Source organism: Gobius niger (genome assembly GCF_951799975.1).
Source record: "Gobius niger genome assembly, chromosome: 15".
NCBI classification, from domain to species: domain Eukaryota; kingdom Metazoa; phylum Chordata; class Actinopteri; order Gobiiformes; family Gobiidae; genus Gobius; species Gobius niger.
The window spans coordinates 13,700,935-13,723,942 of record NC_136866.1 but is presented as its reverse complement, the minus strand read 5'-3'; the positions used below and the strand labels follow the sequence as shown (position 1 = coordinate 13,723,942).

At 40.7% G+C, this 23,008-nt stretch overlaps 5 protein-coding genes across 6 annotated transcripts; 2 read left to right on the top strand and 3 right to left on the bottom strand.

Moving 5' to 3' along the window:
• Nucleotides 1-696: 696 nt before the first annotated feature.
• Nucleotides 697-6,366, top strand: hsf2 (heat shock transcription factor 2). 2 transcript variants are annotated; one of them, XM_079572409.1, is made up of 12 exons: nucleotides 697-899; nucleotides 1,148-1,256; nucleotides 1,541-1,668; nucleotides 1,833-1,957; nucleotides 2,648-2,723; nucleotides 2,907-2,968; nucleotides 3,414-3,492; nucleotides 3,573-3,697; nucleotides 4,159-4,377; nucleotides 4,929-5,028; nucleotides 5,123-5,186; nucleotides 5,257-6,366. In XM_079572409.1, exons 1-12 carry the CDS (start codon nucleotides 807-809, stop codon nucleotides 5,580-5,582), a joined length of 1,506 nt encoding a protein of 501 aa, XP_079428535.1. In that variant the 5' UTR covers nucleotides 697-806; the 3' UTR covers nucleotides 5,583-6,366. The 2 variants fall into 2 exon arrangements, with proteins under 2 accessions (XP_079428535.1, XP_079428536.1); XM_079572410.1 differs by having other exon boundaries at nucleotides 699-899; nucleotides 4,162-4,377; nucleotides 5,257-6,364.
• Nucleotides 6,367-7,907: 1,541 nt separating this feature from the next.
• serinc1 (serine incorporator 1) lies at nucleotides 7,908-11,882 on the bottom strand. The gene is made up of 10 exons (XM_079571986.1): nucleotides 11,724-11,882; nucleotides 10,660-10,821; nucleotides 10,143-10,336; nucleotides 9,922-10,001; nucleotides 9,660-9,797; nucleotides 9,210-9,379; nucleotides 8,935-9,025; nucleotides 8,710-8,851; nucleotides 8,176-8,400; nucleotides 7,908-8,082 (listed from the first exon to the last, which is right to left on the bottom strand). The coding sequence occupies exons 1-10, from the start codon at nucleotides 11,760-11,762 to the stop codon at nucleotides 7,944-7,946; spliced, it is 1,380 nt and encodes a 459-aa protein (XP_079428112.1). The 5' UTR covers nucleotides 11,763-11,882; the 3' UTR covers nucleotides 7,908-7,943.
• Nucleotides 11,883-12,881: 999 nt separating this feature from the next.
• On the bottom strand, nucleotides 12,882-15,586 carry nus1 (NUS1 dehydrodolichyl diphosphate synthase subunit). Its single transcript, XM_079572324.1, has 5 exons — nucleotides 15,071-15,586; nucleotides 14,161-14,274; nucleotides 13,710-13,862; nucleotides 13,382-13,481; nucleotides 12,882-13,256 (listed from the first exon to the last, which is right to left on the bottom strand). Exons 1-5 carry the CDS (start codon nucleotides 15,462-15,464, stop codon nucleotides 13,166-13,168), a joined length of 852 nt encoding a protein of 283 aa, XP_079428450.1. The 5' UTR covers nucleotides 15,465-15,586; the 3' UTR covers nucleotides 12,882-13,165.
• A 396-nt stretch (nucleotides 15,587-15,982) lies between these two features.
• Nucleotides 15,983-19,679, top strand: psmc6 (proteasome 26S subunit, ATPase 6). Its single transcript, XM_079572279.1, has 14 exons — nucleotides 15,983-16,108; nucleotides 16,468-16,547; nucleotides 16,731-16,770; nucleotides 16,862-16,914; nucleotides 17,400-17,467; nucleotides 17,577-17,691; nucleotides 17,766-17,853; nucleotides 17,954-18,015; nucleotides 18,085-18,208; nucleotides 18,412-18,473; nucleotides 18,905-19,025; nucleotides 19,110-19,190; nucleotides 19,275-19,346; nucleotides 19,420-19,679. The coding sequence occupies exons 1-14, from the start codon at nucleotides 16,024-16,026 to the stop codon at nucleotides 19,536-19,538; spliced, it is 1,170 nt and encodes a 389-aa protein (XP_079428405.1). The 5' UTR covers nucleotides 15,983-16,023; the 3' UTR covers nucleotides 19,539-19,679.
• A 527-nt stretch (nucleotides 19,680-20,206) lies between these two features.
• cgrrf1 (cell growth regulator with ring finger domain 1) lies at nucleotides 20,207-22,935 on the bottom strand. Its single transcript, XM_079572245.1, has 6 exons — nucleotides 22,756-22,935; nucleotides 22,206-22,342; nucleotides 21,956-22,133; nucleotides 21,636-21,783; nucleotides 21,443-21,550; nucleotides 20,207-20,735 (listed from the first exon to the last, which is right to left on the bottom strand). The coding sequence occupies exons 1-6, from the start codon at nucleotides 22,857-22,859 to the stop codon at nucleotides 20,451-20,453; spliced, it is 960 nt and encodes a 319-aa protein (XP_079428371.1). The 5' UTR covers nucleotides 22,860-22,935; the 3' UTR covers nucleotides 20,207-20,450.
• Between the last annotated feature and the right edge of the window lie 73 nt (nucleotides 22,936-23,008).

The following is a 23,008-nucleotide window of genomic DNA, read 5'->3' as shown; positions in this document are numbered from 1 at the left end:
ATGCAATTTTAGAGAAATACTGACATCTAGTGGTGTTTTTCATATACAGGTATATAGGAGTTTACCTTCTCCCAAATATTTGTCTCCGACGATTTGTCAAGTTGTTTTTCTGAGTCAGGCTATAGTATGGAGCCATTTCTGTAAAGCTAAGTTTAACTTTTCTCTTTTTTTTTCAACCTGACAGTAGGCTAATACAGGTTTGATGTTTATAATCCATCCAGCACCCCATACCTCTCATACCTCTCCGGAATCACACGTGCTTGCATCTTTCAGAAATCCTCATCCTCTTCTACCAATGGGAGATTTGTCTCATCTCGATTGAACTACTTTCTTGAAGAAAACCATCACTGAATAAAGTCTACGGGGGTAAAAACAACAAAGAAAACTAGATTATACATTTCATGCCCCGCTCCCCCAAATGTTCGATACAGTTGCAAAAACTAGGTTATATTTCAAAATGATTAAACCACAGTTCTCCTCCTGACCTTGGTGATATTTTGTGAACACCACACATCACAGTGCAGTAAAAACAGTAGTACAGTAAAACTGGACGTCCCCTGGTCTTGAAAGTTGCTTAAATGCTTTGGCTTTGTTGACATTAATCTCGGCTGAAACGACAGGCTGAAATTCCACGTGAGGGGCATTATGTAAACATCTGTCGTTGGACCAATCAGGTGTCAGCATCCTCCAACCGGAAGTTACTTGCCATTGCATTTCCCTTAGCTCAACACGCTAAAGGCTAAAGGCAGTGCTCGGATATTTTTGTGACTTTTAGGTGAAAATAAAAGTCTGCAAAGTCTGACACCATGAAGCACAACTCGAACGTCCCGGCTTTCCTCACCAAGCTGTGGACTTTGGTGGAGGACGCCGACACCAATGAGTTTATTTGCTGGAGCCAGGTAATGCTAATGTTGTGCAGCGTTAGCTCTTTCATGGATGGTGACCAAACAGAGACCCGAGTGCGTAAAATAATCTGGACAGTGGCCGTAGGTTCATCTTGAGCTACCGATCCTGTTGAGGGCATGCTGCAATAAAACTACATTAGCCATAAGACGACTTGTATGTAGGCTGTGGTCTTATTGTTGTGTATTGTACTGCGTGTATGAATACTTGTCCTGTTTAATGCTAAAATGTGTATTTTTTGCAGGGGGGAAACAGCTTCATGGTACTGGATGAGCAACGTTTTGCCAAGGAAATCCTCCCGAAGTTCTTCAAACACAACAACATGGCCAGCTTTATCCGCCAGCTCAACATGTGTAAGTCTTTGTTATTCTTTGTCCAGACAAGAAATACAACCACATCGTGTAAGCTGCACAACTTAAACATTTGAATGCTATCCAGATGACTGTCCGTTTAGTTGATCATACCCCAAATTAACCTCTCCCCTCAGGATGGAGTACAGTTTAAATAGACCTCTACCTTGTGTGTTTATTTGGCTTACATTCGATGACAAGAGAGAACAGAAGCTTCCGAAGATAAGAGCAAAACATTCTTAATCTTTTTTTTTTCTCAGTGTTTTGATAAATTACTGTGATTACAGATGGGTTTCGGAAGGTGATGCACATTGATACGGGCATTGTGAAGCAGGAAAGAGATGGACCAGTGGAGTTCCAGCATCCGTACTTCAAACACGGCCAGGACGAGCTGCTGGAGAACATCAAGAGGAAGGTAAACAAAGTGAAATGTTCTTACCAGCTTTTTATGACCATTCCATCTCGTCTGTCGCCTGAACAATTTATTTACAACTGGTGAATGACACTGACGCACTGCCTCCCTTTTGTTTAAATTACAACAGAGAGCCAGGGTAAGGTTAAAAATATTTTGTTTTTAAGGTTTCAAACGCTCGGCCAGAAGAAAACAAAATGCGACAAGCTGACCTGTCAAAGATCCTGGCCAGTGTCCAGACTGTCCAGTGCAAACAGGAAAACATCGATGCGCGCCTGGCCTCGCTCAAGAGGTGAGAGCTTTCTGCATCAGGGGAACTCCGCAGTGCATATGTTTAACACGCTGTGAATATATAATCATGAAGTCAGAATGGTGTTTAACTGATAGCATGACAAATAGATCATAACTGACCTGTAGGTTAAGAGACAAAGTTTGATACCAAAATAGTATAAAATGACGCTATTATGTGCTTTTGAAGTATTTTTGTTTAATTGATTGATGCTACTTTTTAATGCAGATGAATGTGTGTTTCACACAAGATTCATGAGATTTCCGTAACTCATTGAATGCAATCAGAGCAGCGTGTGGTCTAAATAGTGTGGAGGGGAGTGAGCGACGGGGGAAAGCCAGGTGAGGGGAGGGGGGTGGTGGTGGAGCAGAACAGAGTTCACTACTCCACCTACTGATGAAAGAAATTCAAAAAGACATCGCTTAAGGCAGCTTTGAATATAAGTCCTGATTTTCCTAATTTGGTCCTAAGTTTTGGTCCTGATTCTGTAATTTCTGTTGTTTTGACACAGTTTGCTTTATTACATTGTGTTTCAATTTATTAGAATGTACTTTTATTAAATGGTACATACATAGTAAAGTATAAAAGTTATTCAAATATCACAATTTCCTAAACTAAAAGTGACATTTTTGTATAAGATTGAAAAAGGTGCTGTTTTTATTCTTTTCCTCCAATATTTTATAAATGTTTCAGAGAGAACGAAGCTCTGTGGACCGAGATCTCAGAACTTCGGCAGAAGCATGTTCACCAACAGCAGCTGATTAAAAAGGTAGGGACACTGTGAGTTTTTTTCCACACAAAGGCTGTGATGAAAGTGTGTTAGTTCTATTTTCATGTGTGGCTGGCGAATTCAGTGTGCCAAATATAAATAATCAATAGCTATGATTGTTGACTTTGATTGCCTAATTGTCTGACACACAATACTATTATTATGTTTTGTTTTGTTTTTCAGCTCATACAATTCCTTGTAACACTGGTTCAAAATAACAGACTCCTTAACTTAAAACGTAAACGGTAAGTAGCATGTTGACTTCATGGTCCTTGCTTACTGTGTATGAAGAGCCAGCTTTCCCTCTGTGAGATTAGCAATGTTTAGTCTTACACATTTTGTATTTCTGCACAGTTGATAATTAATAATAATGCCTCAAATATCTCAAACGTATAGTGTATCAAGGCTCTTAGTGGTTCATAAAGGTTACTGCAAACTCACTTTGGTTGAATGGGATCTGACAACCAAGTGGGGGGCTCATTCTTCTCTCTGATTGTCTGATCATTTTCGTAAGAATCAAAACAAATTATTTAAACACCGTCCTTTTTTGTAGTTCTTAATAAATCAATGCATCACCGTCAACATTGTTATCAATGAAATCCATATTTGAGGAGTCGGGTCATGTTTCTGAAATAAGTACCAAAAAATCCTCCATGCCGTACCTTTAAAGCTAATTCTTGTGTTCAACAGGCCCTTTCTATTGAACAGCAATGGAAAGAAGTCAAACTACATTCACGAGTTGCATGATGAGAAAGTGTGTGTGGAGCAGGTAAGTGGCACAGACAGAGTAGGGCTGAACCGACCGAGAGGCAGTCTTAGTTGTTATGATTATTCTCTCCTCTCCTTTAGAACTCTGTGAACAGCGTCTCGAGTTCCGACGTCTCTGAAGACGTCGTTGTTTGTGACTTTACGGACATGGATGTCGGGGCGATGGCAGAAGCCACCCAGGGGTCATCAAAAGGTCTTGAGCACAGGTGAGCACTGGAAATGTTTGGCAAATTCTGTGTTCAGGATATTTTAAAAATCTGTTTTCAACTCCTGTAGCTGTAGTGGAATTGTGGGTATCTTGGTTTGTGGTATCCTTTGATTGTAGAAAATTCATTTAAAAGGGATTATGGGGAAATAAACACATTTTGTGATATATATATATATATTCAGTCGGCTAATGTCTTATGGGATATTTTATTGCAATATATTCAGTCGGCTATGTTTTATGGGATATTTTATTGCATTTTGTGGATGTCAACAAATGGCAATCCTAAAGTTTTATCTGATTTTAAACATCTGTGCTTTGACCAGACTTTGTAATTTATCAGCTGTAATATGCTGTTTCCATGTAAACAATGTGCAGACATGTTCTCCTGTGGTTCTGTTGTCAGTATTAATGCTGTTTTAAGTACGGCTTGTATGATAAATGGTACTGTAAATCCTTGAGTAGTGATGTGGAGATCGTGGAGGTGGAGCTGGACAGCTGTGAGTCCACTGAGCCCAGCAGCACTCAGAGCCAGCCTCCCCCAGAGAAGAGCAGTCCCACCAGCTCCGCCCTGCAGCTCAACAAACAGTCCACTCTCATCCATGAGGATCCGGTCAAGCTGATGGACTACATTCTCAAAGAAAACGGAGCCATCTCACAGAATATCAACCTCCTCGGAAAGTAAGTGAAGAAAACTGCCATATGACAAGGGAAATTGCAGCCAGGCTCATCTAGAACCCTTCTTGTAAAGCCTCATTCAAATATGGAGAAGACTTTTTTTTCTTTCAAATAATATTGATAATAATTCAAAACAAACTTTCTGTGTTTTCTCACCTCCAATTGGTTCAGCCGAGGTTCACACTGTTTCTCAGTCCTATGTGTTTTTTTTTTTTTTAATGTGTTCTTTTTTTTGTTGCGTAAACTGGCATATTTGTTTTGTTGCAAGCGCACCATGTGTTTCTCTGATTGGTTAATCTGTCTATCAATCACATATATTGGAAACCCGCCAGGCTATGGCTTTGTATATGAAAATAAGCATCCAGTCCACTCTAAATACACTTCCCTTTAACTGGGAATAAGGGTTTGTTTTGTGATGTTTGGCTCAATCTACTCCATTACACTGTGCATGCGTGCCATTCTTGATATATTATAGTTATTATAGTTTGCCATGTGAATAGAGTTTTAGAGCTGCCCTGTGAAGCTGCTCAGTGCTCTTGCTACTGTCTGTGCAGGCTGGAGCTAATGGACTATCTGGATAGCATCGAGTGCAGTCTGGAAGACTTTCAGGCTTTGCTGGGAAAGCCATTTGGTGTAGATTATGATGTCCTAGAGGTAAGTCTTAATAACAACATGACATAGTAAATACTTAATGCAATCTCCGCTTAATTGCATCTGAACATTTTTGTAAATGCTTTGCTTTGTTAAGGAAAGTGTTGCATCTAAACAAAGCACAGGACAACAGATCCAGTCCAAGACCGAGGCTGACACAGGTGAGAAGGAGAACACATTTGAATCCAAAAACACTCTTCTGCCTTTGTTGTACTAACTCTTTATCTACAGATAAGCAGCTGATCCAGTACACGTCATGTCCTCTGCTGGCCTTCCTGGATGGATGCACTGCACCTTCAGAGCTAGATCTGGTCGGTGGAGGAATGAGCTCCATTTCCAGCGGCAGCCAGCAGGAGGTGTCTAGTGCTACAGCAGGGCAAGAGGAGAAGCTGCCTTCAGAGCTGCTGGATTCTGTGGGCTCTGTACAGCCCAGCCGCAGCTCCCTGATCCGCCTGGAGCCCCTGACTGAGGCAGAAGCCAGTGAGGAAACTCTCTTCTACCTGTGTGAACTGAGCCCTGCGCTGGAGACAGATACCACTGAGGTGGATGTGGTGTGAGGAGCTCTGCCTCACGAACACTGGCCTGAGCTGAAGACATGCAGACAACAGGCCACAAGATTCTTACAGACTATCGTCCATATGTCTTGAATGCACACAAAGAGAAACAAAACACAGTAGATCGCTTGTTCCTGCTTTCTGTATTACACAGCATTCCACTGTAAATCTCTGGCCAATGGCATTTTATTTGCAGCTTAGGTTTGTGCTCATAAAACTCCAGAGTATTGTTTAGCAAAGTCATCTTTTGTCCAGGGTCCAATATTATATATACTGTGGCATTTATGTTTACTTGTACAGATTCATGTATCTGTGCTGTTTGTCATAACAGATTTCCTACTCATTTTTTCTGTCCAATCACACAGTCAAGTGTCAGGGCTTTGGTAATGCAAGGAACAACACATCTGCTGGCACAGTGGTCTAATTTATTTCTGAAAAAGAGTGTATTTTTAGTCACTTTTAGTATTTTTTGTTAAACAAATTTGAAAGCGTGATTTCTTTTTTTTTACCTTACCATGGCACTATTTAGTTTGATTTTAGGGGCTTAAAGGGATGGTCCAACATTGTTCACACGTATGTGTCATTTCAACATTTGAAACTTTTCCACATGTAAGCATATCTTCACTATTAGACTGCTTTCAAAATGTTTCCTAGACAGATTAATCTTACAAGTAAGTCATTACATAACTGTTATTTTCAGCAATGCACGTAGCAAAAAATAATCTTGAATAGACCTTAATAACAAAGCCTTATATTTCAGTGGAACGTTCTACTTTATGCACACAATTAACAGCTCTTCGCATCGTTTGAGTTTGCGGTGTTTTCATCAGTGCTTAAATTGTCACTGCAAAGTAAATTCCCTTTATAATATCAAACCCTGTTGTTGTATTTGTTCATTACAATCAGATATGTTTAGTACATGAACCACAAACATAATTATTATATTCTTATATTATTTGTCTATACCATAACATATGGCGTGGTCCAGTGGTGAAGTAGCAGCACTTTGAAAGCCACTCTCACACCTGAAAGTTATGTTATCAAATCCATGCTCTGGTACTTCACTCCGTGTCTCTCCACAACATTTTTACAATCTATGGAAGTTTACACTGTAAAACATTCATGTCATTCTGTTTTCAGTCACCTTGGCAAATATGTACGAGTGAGAGTCAATGTCACAACCTTTACATTACACATAGGTCTTCTAACCATGTGCTTTACCCACTGAGCTACAGCCACCTCAAGTATTTACATTGAAATAATCTGTAAATTTATTGAGAACATACTTCAAATTAAATAAAAGTAACTGTCAGTGTGTGCTTCTGTGGTTCAGTGGTTAAATTGTCGGGCTTTGGAAAGAGTCTTCTGCTATGGTGAGGGCTTATGCTGCTTAATACAGTGCATCCAGTTTCATTGTGGAGCTTGAACCCTGCACCTCTGCACCACCAATGGTTCACTGCCACCACCACCAGCTGTCACATGGCATTCATCACATAAATATTGCCATGAGTATCTTTAAAAACATAAGGTACTTTTTTCAGTGTCTCTGTTGTGCCCAGATTTTACCTGCTCCAGAGCATCCCATGTCTCTGTGGGTGTGTGGTGGTATGAACCCACAACCTGAAGCCTCAAACTCACTAAGCTGGCGTCTTCTTAGTGCATACTAAATTAACTTTAAGAACCTACAACAAAAACTAAGTCAGCTGGGTCCAGTGATGAATTTGCAACACATTGAAAACCACTCCCACCCCATGAGGAACCCGGGCTCTGGTCCTTTGTATAATGCTTCTTTGTTGTTTCGCTCTTCCCAACATCTTTGCAATATATGTAAGATGGTGTAAATCTCAGAGTCCATTGGATGACGATGAGTGCCCGCGCCCATTTTCAGAAACAAGTAGAAGAGTGTAGTTACATGTTTCAGTAGGTTTTTAATCAACCATGTGCAATACAGCAAACCAGGTCAAAATACAATCGGTAAGATAAGCAACAACTATTAAAAACACAGTCTAATCACTGAGCATCAATATTCTTCACAATGCATCTTCAATATAACAACAATTGAGCAAAGCAACAGTTAAGTTATGTGAAAAATGTGAGGTTTGAGCATGCTGCCTGATAAAACCAACAATACATCTACTTTAAAATATAAATACAAGTCACAACCACAAGTGCGAGTTATTTCACAATGTTAACACATATTTAAGCATGCGTCTCTTCTTTTCCTATTCTGGCTTGTTCAGGAACCACAGAAAGCACATGAGGTCATCAAAACTGAGCAAAGATACAGCAATGACGGTATTTTTTTTCTTTCTTCTTTTTTATGTGGAAATGGAAATGTTGCTGCGTGGGTTAAATTGATTGGAGTCATTCAAAGTCTCTGTTGACCAGGATTAGCGGGGCCACCAGGGTCCACACGTAAAGGGCAATGCAGATCCAGCTGGAGCACATCTTCACCCACACCGAGGGCCAGCGGCTGGTCATGGTCTCGTAGGTGGAGTCGGGGCTGCGAAAAGGAGTGAAAAAAAGATGACTGTCGAAGCTAGAACTAAAATAAGAGTAGTTCTTCTCTACAAATGGAAAAAATGGAGCAACTTACCTGTACCAGTTGGTGAGGGTCATCATAATGTAGAGAGAGGCCAGGAACAGCATGAAGTGGAAGAAGGAGTACGAGTAGGTGACACCGTCTTTCTCGTTGTCCACGGCTCTGTTGAGGCTCCCAGAGTCGTCCGCACCACTGCCCTGAGGCCCGTCTTCGATCAGGGCCGACTCATCAGTGCTGAGGGTCAGCTTGTTCACCTGGGCGTTGGATGAGTTACGGATGCTGTTGGGGGGGAACGCAAAATGTGGTTGCAAGTTTTGATCTTTCAACTTTTTTCAACTTGCTGTTGCTGGTGAGTGGGATCAATGTTAAACTACAGCCCTGTGAGTGGTGGTATTTTGAAATGTACATTATTTACTGCACAAATACAAGCATTGTCAATGATTCTTTCCTCTCTCAGGGTGGGAAAAACTATAACTTTGGATCTGTGGTCTAACAAGGTTTTTAATTTATGTTTTTTTTTTAAATGTGTTGTGATCCTAATTCTGAGCACAGTCTCACAAGAAAGAGTGAATAAAAAGTCAAAGTTACCTGGAGTAGAGCACACACATAAGGAACAGGATCAGTCCCACAATCCCCTGGGCATCCCACCACTGCACCACCTGACCCTGGGCAGCAGGGCTAGTGCTGTTCAGACCAATCATGGAAAGAAGGCTCGGGTTACATTTCCTGTCTGTGAAGAGAAGAATCAAGACATACTTATAAGATGTTCTTTGCTTGATGAAATTCTGCAGAAAACATGATTCAAAAGCTCACCAGGCTCATTGGTCATCGCAGACCAAGTCACATACATGGTGTACAGAGTAACAAGGGAGGACTGCAGCAGGCCTGACCGTGGCTGGGACTCCTGAGGACCACGCAAGAGGTTTCAATAATGAATGTGTGGAATTATCCAAAGCTTAAAGACTAAAGACTATTAACTATTTTAAATTGTTTACTTCTCATAATAGCTGCATATGCCTAAAGAGTCTAAACACTGTAAGATCTTCCTTGGGCATTTCACAGAATATTTGTATAGACGCTTAACAAACCTGAATTTGCGGCAGGACGGACAGGACTGAGGCTCCGATGCAGAGCAGCATGTTGATGCTGATGAACACTTTGTTCTCAGTACAACCGTCCGTATGAGTGTAGTACATGTAGAAGAGCACCAGAGCAGTCAGGGAAAGCACGTAGTTCACAGCAGTGGCGGAGAGCAGAGCTGAGCGCACAAGGATCAGTGTCAGGGGTTAGCAAAAAATATATCTACTATCCTCATTTTATATATACACACAAATAAAACAATCTTTTTTTTCTATATGTGCTACCACAACACAGTAATTGGGCTTTTTTTTTTTTTTAATAAAACTCCAGCTCATTACAAAAACTAGTTCACTAATAGTTGTATACTCAATCAACCGCAGTAAGTAGCATGCCATGGAGTTCTGAGAGCAAACAGTAATATGTTGAAGCTATATTTAGACCATATATCTCCTCCGTACCTGCATACCAGCAGCGAGAGTTGCCCTCCTCCATCTTCTCCACCCATGACTCATTCCACGAGTGAGCAAAGTCGATCAGAAGCACCAGCTGAATGAGAATGAAGCAGAAGGCGCCTGCCATGCCCACGTAGAACCACACTGCACAACATTTACAAGAGTGTCAGAAAAGCTCATCTTAGGTTTTGTAAATATCATTCAACATGAATTTTCAGGTTTTGTCTAGTCCCTAATCAACTTCCGTAAAAGTGCAGAACTGACATACCAGTAGTAAAGGGGCCTTCAGAAATGAAAAATGCACCAACAGTGATAGCGGTAGCTGCAGCAAACTTGAAAAACCAAAATCTGTAAAAAGAAAAGGAAACAATTAAATGTGATTTTTTGATGTGTATTGTGTCATATTTCTAAAAGATGAAACAACAAACAAGGCGAGACAATTAGCCTGTATTAAACAATCTTCAGTTCTTAATGTCATGCTTGTTGTACCCGTTGTGAATAGCGGCGCGTGGGTCCTGGCTGCTCTTCACGCGGACCATCAAGAGGGAGAAGAGGAGGAAGAACATGGCCATGCCGAAGCACACACGGTACACAGCCTTGTAGCCCACCAGCACATCACAGTTCACATGGCCTTCCACACCGGGGATAGAGGAGCCCATGCCGCCCTCACAGAAGCCAGGAATCTGCACAGCCACATTACACAAATTCATATTTTATATTGTAGTACAGTGTTGTGCTGAGGATTCTAGTGTTTTTTTTAGTTTATTTATAGTCAGGTGTTATATTTATCTGCTCTGCATTAAAGGATTATTGCAGCTAAGATCCACTTTGGACCTTCTTTACACCTTATTTAGCATATGTGACACATGGAAAGACACATTTTGTAGTACTTCTTGTGTGACAAAAAAAATGATCTACATTAGCCTTTGTGCATAATATTACAATATTACAATTCTAAATAGTTTGTCCCGGTCAAGTTATTTGTGATGTTGTTGCAGATGCAAACCTTCTTCAGATGGTCCTCCATCCCAGGCATTAGCATAATACAGGCGATGCCCACTCCCATCAGCAGGAAAAAGGCATAGATGAGTCGAGTGACTGTGGAGTTGTTTCCACTGGGACAGCAACTGCACAGCAGGCAGGGGGCGCTGCCACACAGGCAGGGAATCTGCACACACACACACACACACACACACACACACACACATCAGGTATTTAATTTTGTCTGCACAACATGGTAGAGGTTATTTTAGTTTGTTATTGCTCCACTGCATTTTATCGTTGTGCAGGATAGCATCTACTGTAATGTGATTTATGACTTAGGGTTTGCACTATTCTAAGATGGGGTCAAAACTTTCTTTTATATAAATCCCTGTCAAGTCAATGGAATGCAAGTTACAAAAACATACATTTTTCATTCTCAGAAAAATGATGCATATCATACAGGTGGCCCACTAATACTGAGTAATACCAGTGTGTGATGACCAATGACCACATGGAATTTGACTAGATGGCTAAAAAACAATTAAAGTATGCAATAGTTTGTGATAAGCAAGTTACTGAGAAGAAACCACATTACAACACAGCCAACTCAAAGCTGGAAGAGTGGGTGACAGAGCTCCCCATTGCGTGGTGTTTTTGAGGCTCAGGGTGACGCAATGGCAGCAGCTGCGCAATCCATGTTTACGAACACAAACTGCAGGAGATGCTTTACTGGAAACAAATAACTACATTATACAATCTTTTACCAACAAATCTAAATGAAAATAACAGCGTGGACTGGGCAAGCATCCTAAACACACAAGGCCAAGGATGTGACGTAAGCTGTCCTGACATCGTTTGTAAAACCAGCCAGACCAAATTCTCTCAAATAATGACGTTTTATGGACAGAAGTAACTGATTCAAGCGTATTCATGAGCAAGGATCATCCAGGCTCAGTTAAGGACAAAGTGCTGCCGATCCGTGGCCTGCTGTTGTTTTTGTGATGCGCAGTCATCGCCGCCTCGGAGACACGAAACCTCCCGGAGTCCGTCTTTAGACAAATTGTAACTATTATATACTATACTCACCCAGCTCGCCATGGAGCACAGGCCCAGCACGGCTCCCATGTCTGCGGCCCTAAGCTCTTTGTTTCTGGATCTAACCGATTTTCTTCACAACAACAACACCACGACCATGTAACGAGTCTACTTCTGCTGCGGCCCAGAAGTGATGTAGTTACGTTACATTTACCGCCCCTGCTGGAACCTCGTGGAATTACAACTGATTTCTAGATTTGGAAGTTTACTATCAGGATTATCATTATATCTATGATCAGGACACACTGACATACAGGTGCTCGTTATATAATTAGAATATCATGAAAAAGTGCATTTACTTAAAATGTGGAACTAATATATGATATAGACTCATGACAAAGTGATATATGTCAAGCCTTCGTTATCATTTTGATGATTATGGCTTACAGTCCATTTTTGAAATATGCGAATTTTCTGCGAATTTTAATTTGGGGTTTTTACAAGCTGTGGGTCGTAATAATCAAAATGAAAACAAATAAAGGCTACATATCTCACTTTGCATGTAATGAGTTCATCATGTATTAGTTTCACAGTTTAATTTGAACAACAGAAGTAAATGTACTTTTTCATGATGATAATTATATGATGAGCATCTGTAAAGTACTTAATAATGTTGTATTTACTTTAATGCATATGCAGTTTAATGGGTTGGCTACAAACCTAAGTAAATTAAATAGTCAACCTCTAACATACATGACAGGTTAGGTTAGACCACCAATTTCACCAGTTTAGTTGACGGTTATATTTAAGGTTTTGATCAAACGTTTACATTTTTTGTAATCACCAGATTTCCTGAACGGTCATGCTCTACCTTTCCACATCATCACCAATATTTTGAACTAACTTTTCGATATAAAATTGCCAATTCAATGGTTTGTTGATTAATATATATTACTGGAATCATCCCATCAAACTAAGTAACAATCAGAAAAACATAAAAGCCTGCCAGCTGCATTTTCAAGATAAGAGTTATTTCTCCATTCTCTTTGTAGTTTTTATTGAAGCATGTTTTGAGACCTGTGCTGAGAACCGGAGCAGAAACAGAATCACAAGTTGTTCTTCCACAATTCTGTCACTTTAAGTTAACAGCTTCCCAAATGCCTCATTGTAAAATGACAAAATAAAGCATGTTTTGATCATTGGGATAGAATATTTAATATACAGACAGTCAACGCTTATCAAATACACAATTATATAGTTTAAAACTCTGGTCTCTCTGCAGTAAAAAAATGAAATTATTATCAACTGATAAAACAGTACAATAAGACTTTGATTCCTTTTTATTACCATACTTGAATTTGTTGACAATTTTTTCACATTTGTCAGCTGGTTCCACACAGTGTGCCGAGTCTTCAGATGTGTCTACAGTCTTTTTCTCACGTCCAGTGTAGATTACACTGACTGTGACAAAAGTGAGTTCAGAACAATCTTTGTCACTTTCCTAAACGCTGCTGACAAGCGCCGTATCTGTGTAGAGCCCCCAGTAAATCCTCATACGAGATGTTTCTGTGAGACGACAAAGAGCTGTGGACATAAACAGAACAGATTGTTCAGAAACTAGAAACAATTTAAGAAGTTTGAATACTGGATCTAGTGAGGGACAGTCACAGACAAAAAATGAACAGAATTATTTAAATAAATAAACTCACATGAACTCCGTGAGTCTGATGTGCCATGGTAGAAATCCCAGTGTACTCTCGACTGGACCCAACTTCAACACCAGGTCAGGGTCTGGAATATTCTTATACTCTGGACTCAGAAGTGCAAAATTCACCCGTTACCACACAAATGTATGCATTAAATAAATACAATATCCTAAGATATGCCAAGTGTCTTAAAATGCACACATTTACAATACAAAAAAGTGTCACTTTTCACATTATTACAAAATTAAATGGACAGGGCTCTTGCATGCGTATCCATTTTGATTTAACTATGCCTTAAATAAAATCTTCAGTGTATGGAGAATTTTCTTACCTCTGAGCAGACAGTCCAACATGGAGACACTGATGTCTTTTGGGCTCCTCTCTTTGTTCTCCACAGAGCGACACAGCTGCTGCGCTGCTTGCACGATACTCTGCTTCCCGTCTTCTGGAGACAGCACGTTGACTGTGGGCCGGCATGAAACCACTGTTCACAGTGCAAGACAAAAAGTGCACAGACATCAGCGGCTTAGGCGTAGACAACATAAAGGGTATATTTTCTTCAGAGCATTTCACAAAGTCATTAAAAAAAAACTTTATCCTTTATCATTAAAACAGCTGTCATGCAAAAACAGCCATCTGTTTCCCCCCCATTTTAACCATTATTTTCATTCAATTCTAGCCAGGTTTCAAACAAGAAAATAGCCATCATGTCTTTTTGCTAACCCACCAGTAAACAAATGTGGCGTCATGTGACGGACACAGTAATTGCACTGAATGCCTACCATGCCTGTCAGAGCCATTGTTCAAGAATTCCACTTTTGACCCCTCTACACCCAAGTGTCTCTGCAGTTGGATTACTTCCTTCATGAGAAGAGAATTGTTTTTCTGGAGAATACCTGGAACAAATCACATAAACACATTTCATTACGTCTGAACATAGGCCTCTCATAATGATGATTAATGATTAATCAATATCTCGGATTATTTGCCGTGTTCTGTGCAGTTTGGCCAGTGCAAGGTCTAACTTAATTCAGGGAAGAGAATTTTATTTGTATAGCACTTTTTACACATGTTACCCAAATGACATCACAAGGGAACACTGTTCATTCACTATGTAGCCACAGCTGTCCTGGGATGAACTGACCAAAATACAGCTGACAAAGTGCACCGTGACCTCTCCGATCACCAGCACTGACCACTCACTCACACAGCTATCCTACAACCTTTCATTATCACATAATCACTCTCATCCTGGTGCAGAACAACAAGTGGAATCGTTTGAACTCAAGCCATCTTGTTGACACTGATATTGTCTTTGGATTCACTGGATTTCACTGATATGGTCATTAGATTCACCATGTCGTGTATAAAAATAGAAATGCTAAAACCCAAGACGAGCCCTGAATCTCTGCTAGAGCTACTTGAAAATGTTCCTTGTTAATTACCCCCAAGGCATGTTTATTTATTTGCGGAATGAATGCCTTAAATAATTCACATTGAATGATGATGGATGTTTATTATTTACTTAACTGTTTCAAGGATTTTAAATGGGGGCGTGGACAAAATCAGAACAAGCTGTAAAAGACAGGTTCCTCAAGCCTAGGGCATTTCTCAAGCATGACAATAATATCAAATGAGTGTGAGTATAGTACACAGTCATGAGTCAGGTAACTGAAGGGACCCATCGCTCACCATTATCGTCGTACACACTGACACAAGATATGCCCATTGCCATACACCAAACAATCAAGTTGGCAATGTCCGTGTAGTTGGGCTCCTCGTCCACCAGCAGCAGTCCGATGTGCATGGGGAGTTTCTCCAGAGACTTGCCGTCCCTGAGGAACAGGGCCTGGCGTTCGGCGACATTGTCCGCGGCCAGTGGCATCAAATCCGGGCTGCGCTGTATCTTCTTTTGCTCCTCCGGGAACTCCGTGAAAGCTACCGGGAGGAGAAGAGAGGCCATAGCTCGTTCCCAGAGTCGGCCTTTGAAGCAGCGGGTGCGAACACGGAGCCAACTCACAAATGCTCTGTTGATATGAACCAGGAACAGCAAGAGCCGCCACAGGAGACCGTAGACCAGTGCCATCACCGGTTGCTCTTGCTATCTGATTTAGTTTTGGTGGTCTTGGTGATCCAGTTACCGACAACTCACCCCGCCTGCCGCCATGTTTGTATGGGCACCCTCGGCGTGATACACGGAGCTCTCTGATTGGACGGGTGTGCGTTTCTTCGGTTTCTTCACGTCTATTTATAATGTGTTTAGGCAGGTTGTCCTATGGGGTGTGCAATGCTGCCCCCTACCGACATAAAATAAATAAATAAATAAATTTAATGCGTATGGCTCTCAGATTTGTTCGATAAAATTAGGACTTGTGAAATTATGATATGCAAATGTGGATCCTTTAAATTCCGTCTAGCACAAGTGTTGAGTTCCCTCATCTAAAACTGTTTAGTTATTAATGTGTATGTCATGCTGCAGAGGCTTAGTCTGCATAATAGGGATAATAGTGTCAGCTGCGAGGCGGGGAGGAGGAGAACGAATATGTGACTTTGCAGCCGTCTAGTCTCCAGTGGGTGGCAGCACCGCGCTGAAAAACAGTTTGTATCAGCGCAGAAGAAGAGTGAAATTTGTGCAGAGCATCATCATGGCGGACACCAGGGAAAAAGCGCTACAAGACTACAGGAAAAAACTCCTGGAACACAAAGAAGTCGATGGGAGATTAAAAGAGCGTAAGCAATATCATTTGTACGATCCTCTTTTTCTATTGGTCGTGTGATGCCGACACACACAGCTATTGCCCCTGGCGTTGTTACTTGACAGGCTACCTGCTAGCAAATGCTTTGTCATGCAGCCGCTCACTCATTGAAACTAACGTAAGATGTCAGCTGTAATTAACTAATTAACAAACAATTTACAATCCGCAGTGGTTGAAACAATGTCGGGGTGTGTTGTGATTGTATCGTTTATTGTTTGGGACCGTTTACACATGTGCTGTGAAAATAGTAACCAATGTTAGCTTTAGACCTTTAGCCTTGCTCCCGAGTATGTGGTTAACTATCGTTACATGGTGTTTGTGTTTTTGTTGCAGTGAGGGAACAGCTGAGAGAACAAACAAAGCAGTATGAAAAATCTGAAAACGATCTTAAAGCTCTCCAGAGTGTTGGACAGGTAACTACATTTGTCTACATCTTACTTTGGGAAACTCCAGGATGACCGAGAGCTTACATAAACATGTTCAAACAGTGTAACTGTTTGATTATTATCAAATATAAGCAAATAATAATAGGTTGCTTCTCATACACATGATCATTTTTCAACCACATTTATTGCACGCTCTCCTCTTTTATACAGATTGTTGGCGAGGTGCTGAAACAGCTTACAGAGGAAAAATGTGAGTTAATTGAGGACGCAACAGTTTTTCCAATCCAAAGTTTTAGATGTCGATGTGAAATCTCATTAATTTTCTGTTTTTCTTATTTCAGTTATTGTCAAAGCCACAAATGGTCCAAGATATGTGGTCGGATGCCGTAGACAGGTAACAAATCAAGTGTCGATTTACTGCATGTTTCGTAGTACAGCACAGTACAGCCCTGCTGATACTTTTGGCAGGATTACATATTCCTTTATGTGAAGGCCAAAAAAAAAAAAAAGAAAGTCTATACATATTTATGTAAACATATTGACAGGCCACCTGATTTGTTGTGATATTGTCCGCCTTCACCTTTTGGAAGATGTCAGCGGGAATTAGTTTTATTTGAGCCATTCTTACATGTTTTTTATGCTAATTATTTTTTTCCCAGGGTGGTGGGTTATGGACCCCTGTTGATAAGCTTTTAGCTTTAATGTAGCACTTGCTTGATGGGTTATAAGTTGAATTTCCTGATTGTATGTGCAAAGTTGTGAAATAAACTGAACTAAACTAGTATGACGACAATAGCTGCAGGTTTAACTAGGGAATATATCGTATAAGCAGTATTTTGCATCTCATATTAATAGAAGTCATTTTACGTACTGTTTCAGTTGGACAAGTCCCAATTAAAGCCAGGTACCAGAGTGGCTTTGGACATGACCACTCTCACAATAATGAGGTGAGCCAGAGTCTGAGCATGATTCCCGCACATTGTTTTAGTTTTACTTTCAATGCTACTCAGCATGTAAACAATTTCAATATATTAGCTAAGTGCTCTCGCTCCCCAGGTATCTGCCCCGGGAGGTTGACCCTCTTGTCTACAACATGTCCCATGAGGACCCTGGTAGTGTTTCCTACTCGGAGATTGGGGGCTTGAGTGAACAAATCCGTGAACTTAGAGAGGTAAGTATGTTCATGTTTAGTGTGCTTAAAGAAAAATATCTAGATTTAATTTTGAGGATTTCTGGTTTTAACAGGTTATTGAGCTGCCTTTAACAAACCCGGAGCTGTTCCAGAGAGTTGGCATCATTCCTCCTAAAGGCTGCCTTCTATATGGACCACCAGGTAACTTCTGCTCAATGAAGGACGTTTTTGTATTTTAAGAGTGGTTTGTACTTTGACAATGAGGATGTCTAAGCTCACACACACTATGACACTGTTCTAGGCACAGGAAAAACTCTCCTCGCCAGAGCAGTGGCCAGCCAGCTGGACTGCAACTTCCTTAAGGTGAGTTTGCACTTGTTTGTGTCGGGCCACGTTTTGTGCTGAGGCTCTGACCTGCTGTGTGCTCTGCAGGTGGTGTCCAGTTCTATTGTTGACAAATATATTGGTGAAAGTGCCAGACTGATCAGAGAGATGTTCAACTATGCCAGAGACCACCAGCCCTGTATCATATTTATGGATGAGATTGATGCCATTGGTAAGCGCTGTAGAATTTGAATTGCATGACCTAAATGTCAGTTAATTAGTCTAAACTTTGTTGTTGTGACTGGACTGGGAAATGTGGCTCAAGTTAAATGTAGTTCCTGGCTGTATAATGTCTTGAGCCCTGACTCGTAGAGCTCTGAGTATTTGTTAATTTGAAACGTTGTATTTCTGACTTCCTTTGTGTCGTCTTCACAGGGGGCCGACGGTTTTCTGAAGGTACTTCGGCTGACAGAGAAATCCAGAGAACTCTTATGGAGGTAAAACATTATTACTCTGTATTCCTATTAAAGTGACACATTGTTTAAAATGGAAAAAAAGAACTGCTCTATTGTACTTGTACTGTTTTTTATTCCCATCACAATTTACTCTAAAGCTGTAGATCTTAAAGAGATCTTTCAGACCTGGCAGCATCCACAATATAAGCAACTGTGGACAATATTGCAAACGGTCCAACTTATCCAAAGTTGCATCACAAGTTCCGATTAAACACTTCTGCTTCTGGAAGGGAGCTGCGTTAGTTACATTCTGCTCACAGAAGCAGCAGTTTCAGACCAATGGGAAATGAGAGAAACCTCATCCAACCTTTTTTTGCCCCTTAATGGGAAATGGCTACAATCTCCATATCGCTTTTTTCAATTTGAGTAATCATCACCATTGGAAAAAATGTAACGTTAATGTTTGTCAACAGTTACTGAACCAGATGGATGGCTTCGACACATTGCACAGAGTCAAGATGATCATGGCCACCAACAGACCAGACACTTTGGACCCGGCTCTGCTGCGTCCTGGCAGACTCGACCGTAAAATCCGTAAGCAATTTGTTTTGGTCCACTTTGGTGCGTTGTATAACATATTGGAGTTGAACATGTTTTCGTTCTGTTTTCCTTGAGCAGACATAGAGCTACCGAATGAGCAAGCTCGCCTGGACATCCTGAAGATTCACTCCAGTCCCATCACGAAGCACGGGGAGCTTGGTCAGTCAGACTGGCATCATTTATGAAGGACCGATCATCTTGATGACTAAATGACTCATGAATCAAATGTAACTTTTGTTATAGATTATGAAGCCATTGTAAAGCTGTCGGATGGTTTCAACGGAGCTGATCTCAGGAATGTCTGCACTGAAGCAGGTAGGACAGGGCTAGTTCACTTTCAGGCCATTTAACATTTTACCTGTCCGTTAATATCACCTTGTTTTTGCAGGTTTATTTGCCATCCGCTCTGACAGGGAATACGTCACACAAGAGGACTTCATGAAGGCCGTGCGGAAAGTGGCCGATTCAAAGAAACTCGAGTCCAAGTTGGACTATAAACCTGTATAAAACAAACAAAAACAGTATCTACATTTACACCGTCGCTGCATTTTTGTGAATTTACTACATTGTAAGCCTCAGTTTGTATGTGGGAATATTAGGAGGCAGTTTCCATGTTAAAATTCTATACTCTTGTTATGCTTTCAATTGAATGCATAAATAAAGTAAAACATCACTTTTCTGCTGTTCTTTATTACAAAATATATATTTTAACATGACATTTACATTTTTCAAATATCTTAACATAAAACATTCACCGAACCTTTTAAGAGCAAGCCTTTGACCCAAAGGATTCTTCAAAAATAAAAGTACATGGTGAAAATACTGAGTGAAAGTGATATAATAATAATGCCTCCCGTTTCATATCGCACTTTTCTGGACACTCTGGTCACAGCTGCCCTGGGGTAGACTGACGGAAGCGATGCCGCCAATCTACGCCATCGGCCCCTCTGACCACCACCAGCCACTCATACTACATTTGCCAGGTTTCTCAAACAGTCTTCCAAGGTCTGACGGGATCAGGCATGGCAAAGGCGGTGTGGCCAAACTCAAGGTTTGAAACGCTGACATACGCCATGTGACCACTATATTTGCATCAAGGTTTAACACTGCATGTACTATATTACATGTCGAGTTGAAAAAGCTGATTGCAATAAAAGTCACTTATGGACTACTCTGTGGGGAGAGTAGTCTAAATATTTACTAAAGCAAAAGTACATACTTCAAACTGAAGTACATGTACTCGAGTAGCAGCTCAGTTATGGAAGTGTCCATGCAGAAATTAAATTATAAATGCAACGCCTCATTGCAAATATTAAAAGCTTTATGAGGCGATTACAGTTAATAATTCTATAAATAATATCTCATAAAAACAGAATGATGAACATGAACATGTGAAAGATCCTTTGATGCACTTGAATATCAAATGTTGCTGTATAAAGTGAAAGACTCCATGATGAAGGCCCTACACACTGGGCAGTGCTGTAAGTGGAGCACACAGCTCTCGCACACACAGGTGTGTCTGCAGGGCAGTAACACTTTGTTCACTCGGGCATTCTGACACACAACACAGTCCCGCTCGCTCCTCTCTGACCACAGCTCCTCATCTGTGTGCAGCTCAGCTCTGTTTACTGGGCTTTCCTCTGAACTGCTGCTTTCGCTTGGCTCAGCTTTCTCTTCCTCGCTGTCTGCAGACATGAAGAGAGGCTGCAAAAGAAGAAGGTTGTAAAGATACAGAAATGTTCCAATAAGAAAAATAATCTGTACATTAAAAGGAAAAAAACAGTTCAGTCCACATTGGGCTTTTGAACTTCCCACGAGGGCTGGACCAGTGGGGTGTTTCAAACAATTACAATTCTCATATAGATTATAAAAACCTAAACACAGCAGTTGTGCATTATCTTTTTTTTTGTCATCATTGATGACACTGATAATTTTCATCCCCTTTAGGCAACGTATATATCAGGCTTGATCATGTTTTGTGGGCCAGATTGAAGCACTAGGTGGGCCACATTTGGCCCCAGGGCCTTAGTTTGCCCAGCTCTGATCTTGTGTGTCAGACTCTACAAAGAGAAATACTTTCTTTCGTGCTGAAAGGAAGTGGTTCAGGCAAGCCAGACAAGAGTATTAGAGAAGAGCATAATGTGCTTTTGCAATTTTAGACTATCCATTTTGATTACATACTGTAATTTAATTTATGCTCTAGTAATGCAGGTTTAGACATAATTTAACCCTCTTTAGGTCTATGTTCGACCTGATTTTGTCCTGATTTAGTAAATATTTTATTTGGTGGTACTTACTTGGTGTGAAAAGTTTGAGAACCACTGGAGGGTTTGTCTGGTATAGTAAACTTATTACAAGTTCAACTGTTTTTGTGTTTCTTTAATGATTTGTAAAATAAAAAAAAACATTACCTTTAACTCATACATGCTTCCCAGCGAAGTAAAAAGGTACTGAAAAAGTATTCTCGCTGAGAGAGAGTACTTGTTGTCAGGCACATGTATGACTGTGACACTGGCCACCTGAAAGACAAAGAATATATGAGTATGTTTTAGTTTGTTATGTTATAAATCAAAATGATAATAGTAAAAAAGAATTGAGGCTTACAATGTTATAGCTTTCTATGACATCCTCCTTGCCCAGAGTCAACACAGCAACCAAGGGGTAACGTCTCCGTGGTAGTGGCCCAAAGTCGGTGATCTCTTGTTCGGCAGGCAGTTGTGTTAGAAGCTCATTCCAGTTTGTATCATTAATTCTGAGAAAACCTTTTAAAGAAACAAAGCAGCAAGCGACGGGAGAGACATGTACCACGATGTGGGATTTCGTGTCATTCAAAATATTCAGATGCAGATTGGAATTTGGGATGGAGTAGAGGTGAATTGTTATAATTTTCAAAATTTGTTATGTTCCCGAAACATAAAGGATACGGAAAATTCTGCCTGTGATAGTACTGACAGGCCAAAGCTTGCTGGAAGCTATGCAGACCGCTGGGCCCTGGGCTATGCTGTAGAGCCGTCAGCCCTTCCTGAACAGAATAGACCTCACAACCCCAGAAACAGGTCAGTACAGAGGACTCCAGGCAGCGAAGTCGCAGCCATACTCCATCTACAGGCACAAATTACAACATTTTAGACACTGGGAAGGGGAAGACAGAAAATAATAGATTCATACTCTCACCAGCCACTGATGCAGGCTTTGATAACAGCTCCAGCGTGAAGGGGTTGGTCACCCGCATCATTTGCTTTTCTGGAGTTGGAAGAACCGACTGGATTTCATCAGAGTTTCGGAGAATGGCATGGACATCAAAGCCAACCCTTAAAATCAAAGAATACCTATATTACAGAGTTATCATTATTGCACATTTTCAGCATCACCTCCACTTGGGGCCTACAACAGACCAGCATATTTCAGACACTCTCCCAATATTGGACCATATTATTTATGTAACTTATTACGTTTTGTATCTGTTCAGTTTTTCAAACAAACAGATGAACATAAATCAGATGACCCCGATGCTAATTCATAAAACAAAGGCTGTTCAACAACAAGCTTACTGGTCGACATAAAGATATTCATATTAGCGAATACTACTGACTAAGAACCTCTTACAACATGGTTGTTTTAACACACAGTTCATTGCAACACATTTGTTTAGTTCATGAAGGACACGGATAGCCTGCTTACTTACTAGCTGTCATTGTGCAAATCAATCACTAAGCTAACTTACCATCCGAGAACCATTGCGGCAGTCACAATGAAGCACAGAAATACAACAGAAATGTAAAACAGAGGAGAGTATTCATAAAGAGTCACGAGAAAAACAGCTACCATGTTTCCTATGTTGTGGTTTGACAGGAAGTCAACTGTAGTAGCACTTAAAGGGACGCTGATCTCTTGTCATACACGATAGCGCAGCCGCCATCTTGGGTCGGACTTTCTGGCATTAATTTCAGAACTTTAGGCAGATAGCACCATAGATA

What these genes read in the sequence shown, in the direction of transcription:
- cgrrf1 (XM_079572245.1), bottom strand. Translation starts at nt 22,859, where the DNA reads ATGGTAGCTGTTTTTCTCGTGACTCTTTATGAATACTCTCCTCTGTTT. An exon ending in TATCACAGGCAGAATTTTCC is followed by an intron (nt 21,784 to 21,955) that starts GTATCCTTTATG and finishes AGGTTTTCTCAG; the next exon opens with AATTAATGATACAAACTGGA. An exon ending in GAAGCATGTATGAGTTAAAG is followed by an intron (nt 20,736 to 21,442) that starts GTAATGTTTTTT and finishes CTTCTTTTGCAG; the next exon opens with CCTCTCTTCATGTCTGCAGA.
- psmc6 (XM_079572279.1), top strand. Translation starts at nt 16,024, where the DNA reads ATGGCGGACACCAGGGAAAAAGCGCTACAAGACTACAGGAAAAAACTC. An exon ending in ACAGCTTACAGAGGAAAAAT is followed by an intron (nt 16,771 to 16,861) that starts GTGAGTTAATTG and finishes TTCTTATTTCAG; the next exon opens with TTATTGTCAAAGCCACAAAT. An exon ending in TCCAGAGAACTCTTATGGAG is followed by an intron (nt 18,474 to 18,904) that starts GTAAAACATTAT and finishes GTTTGTCAACAG; the next exon opens with TTACTGAACCAGATGGATGG.
- hsf2 (XM_079572409.1), top strand. Translation starts at nt 807, where the DNA reads ATGAAGCACAACTCGAACGTCCCGGCTTTCCTCACCAAGCTGTGGACT. An exon ending in TATCCGCCAGCTCAACATGT is followed by an intron (nt 1,257 to 1,540) that starts GTAAGTCTTTGT and finishes CTGTGATTACAG; the next exon opens with ATGGGTTTCGGAAGGTGATG. An exon ending in TGGAGAACATCAAGAGGAAG is followed by an intron (nt 1,669 to 1,832) that starts GTAAACAAAGTG and finishes TTTGTTTTTAAG; the next exon opens with GTTTCAAACGCTCGGCCAGA.
- serinc1 (XM_079571986.1), bottom strand. Translation starts at nt 11,762, where the DNA reads ATGGGAGCCGTGCTGGGCCTGTGCTCCATGGCGAGCTGG. An exon ending in TGTGCTCCATGGCGAGCTGG is followed by an intron (nt 10,822 to 11,723) that starts GTGAGTATAGTA and finishes GTGTGTGTGCAG; the next exon opens with ATTCCCTGCCTGTGTGGCAG. An exon ending in TGCGATGACCAATGAGCCTG is followed by an intron (nt 8,852 to 8,934) that starts GTGAGCTTTTGA and finishes TTCTCTTCACAG; the next exon opens with ACAGGAAATGTAACCCGAGC.
- nus1 (XM_079572324.1), bottom strand. Translation starts at nt 15,464, where the DNA reads ATGGCACTGGTCTACGGTCTCCTGTGGCGGCTCTTGCTGTTCCTGGTT. An exon ending in CAATGGCTCTGACAGGCATG is followed by an intron (nt 13,863 to 14,160) that starts GTAGGCATTCAG and finishes CACTGTGAACAG; the next exon opens with TGGTTTCATGCCGGCCCACA. An exon ending in ATCAGACTCACGGAGTTCAT is followed by an intron (nt 13,257 to 13,381) that starts GTGAGTTTATTT and finishes TTATGTCCACAG; the next exon opens with CTCTTTGTCGTCTCACAGAA.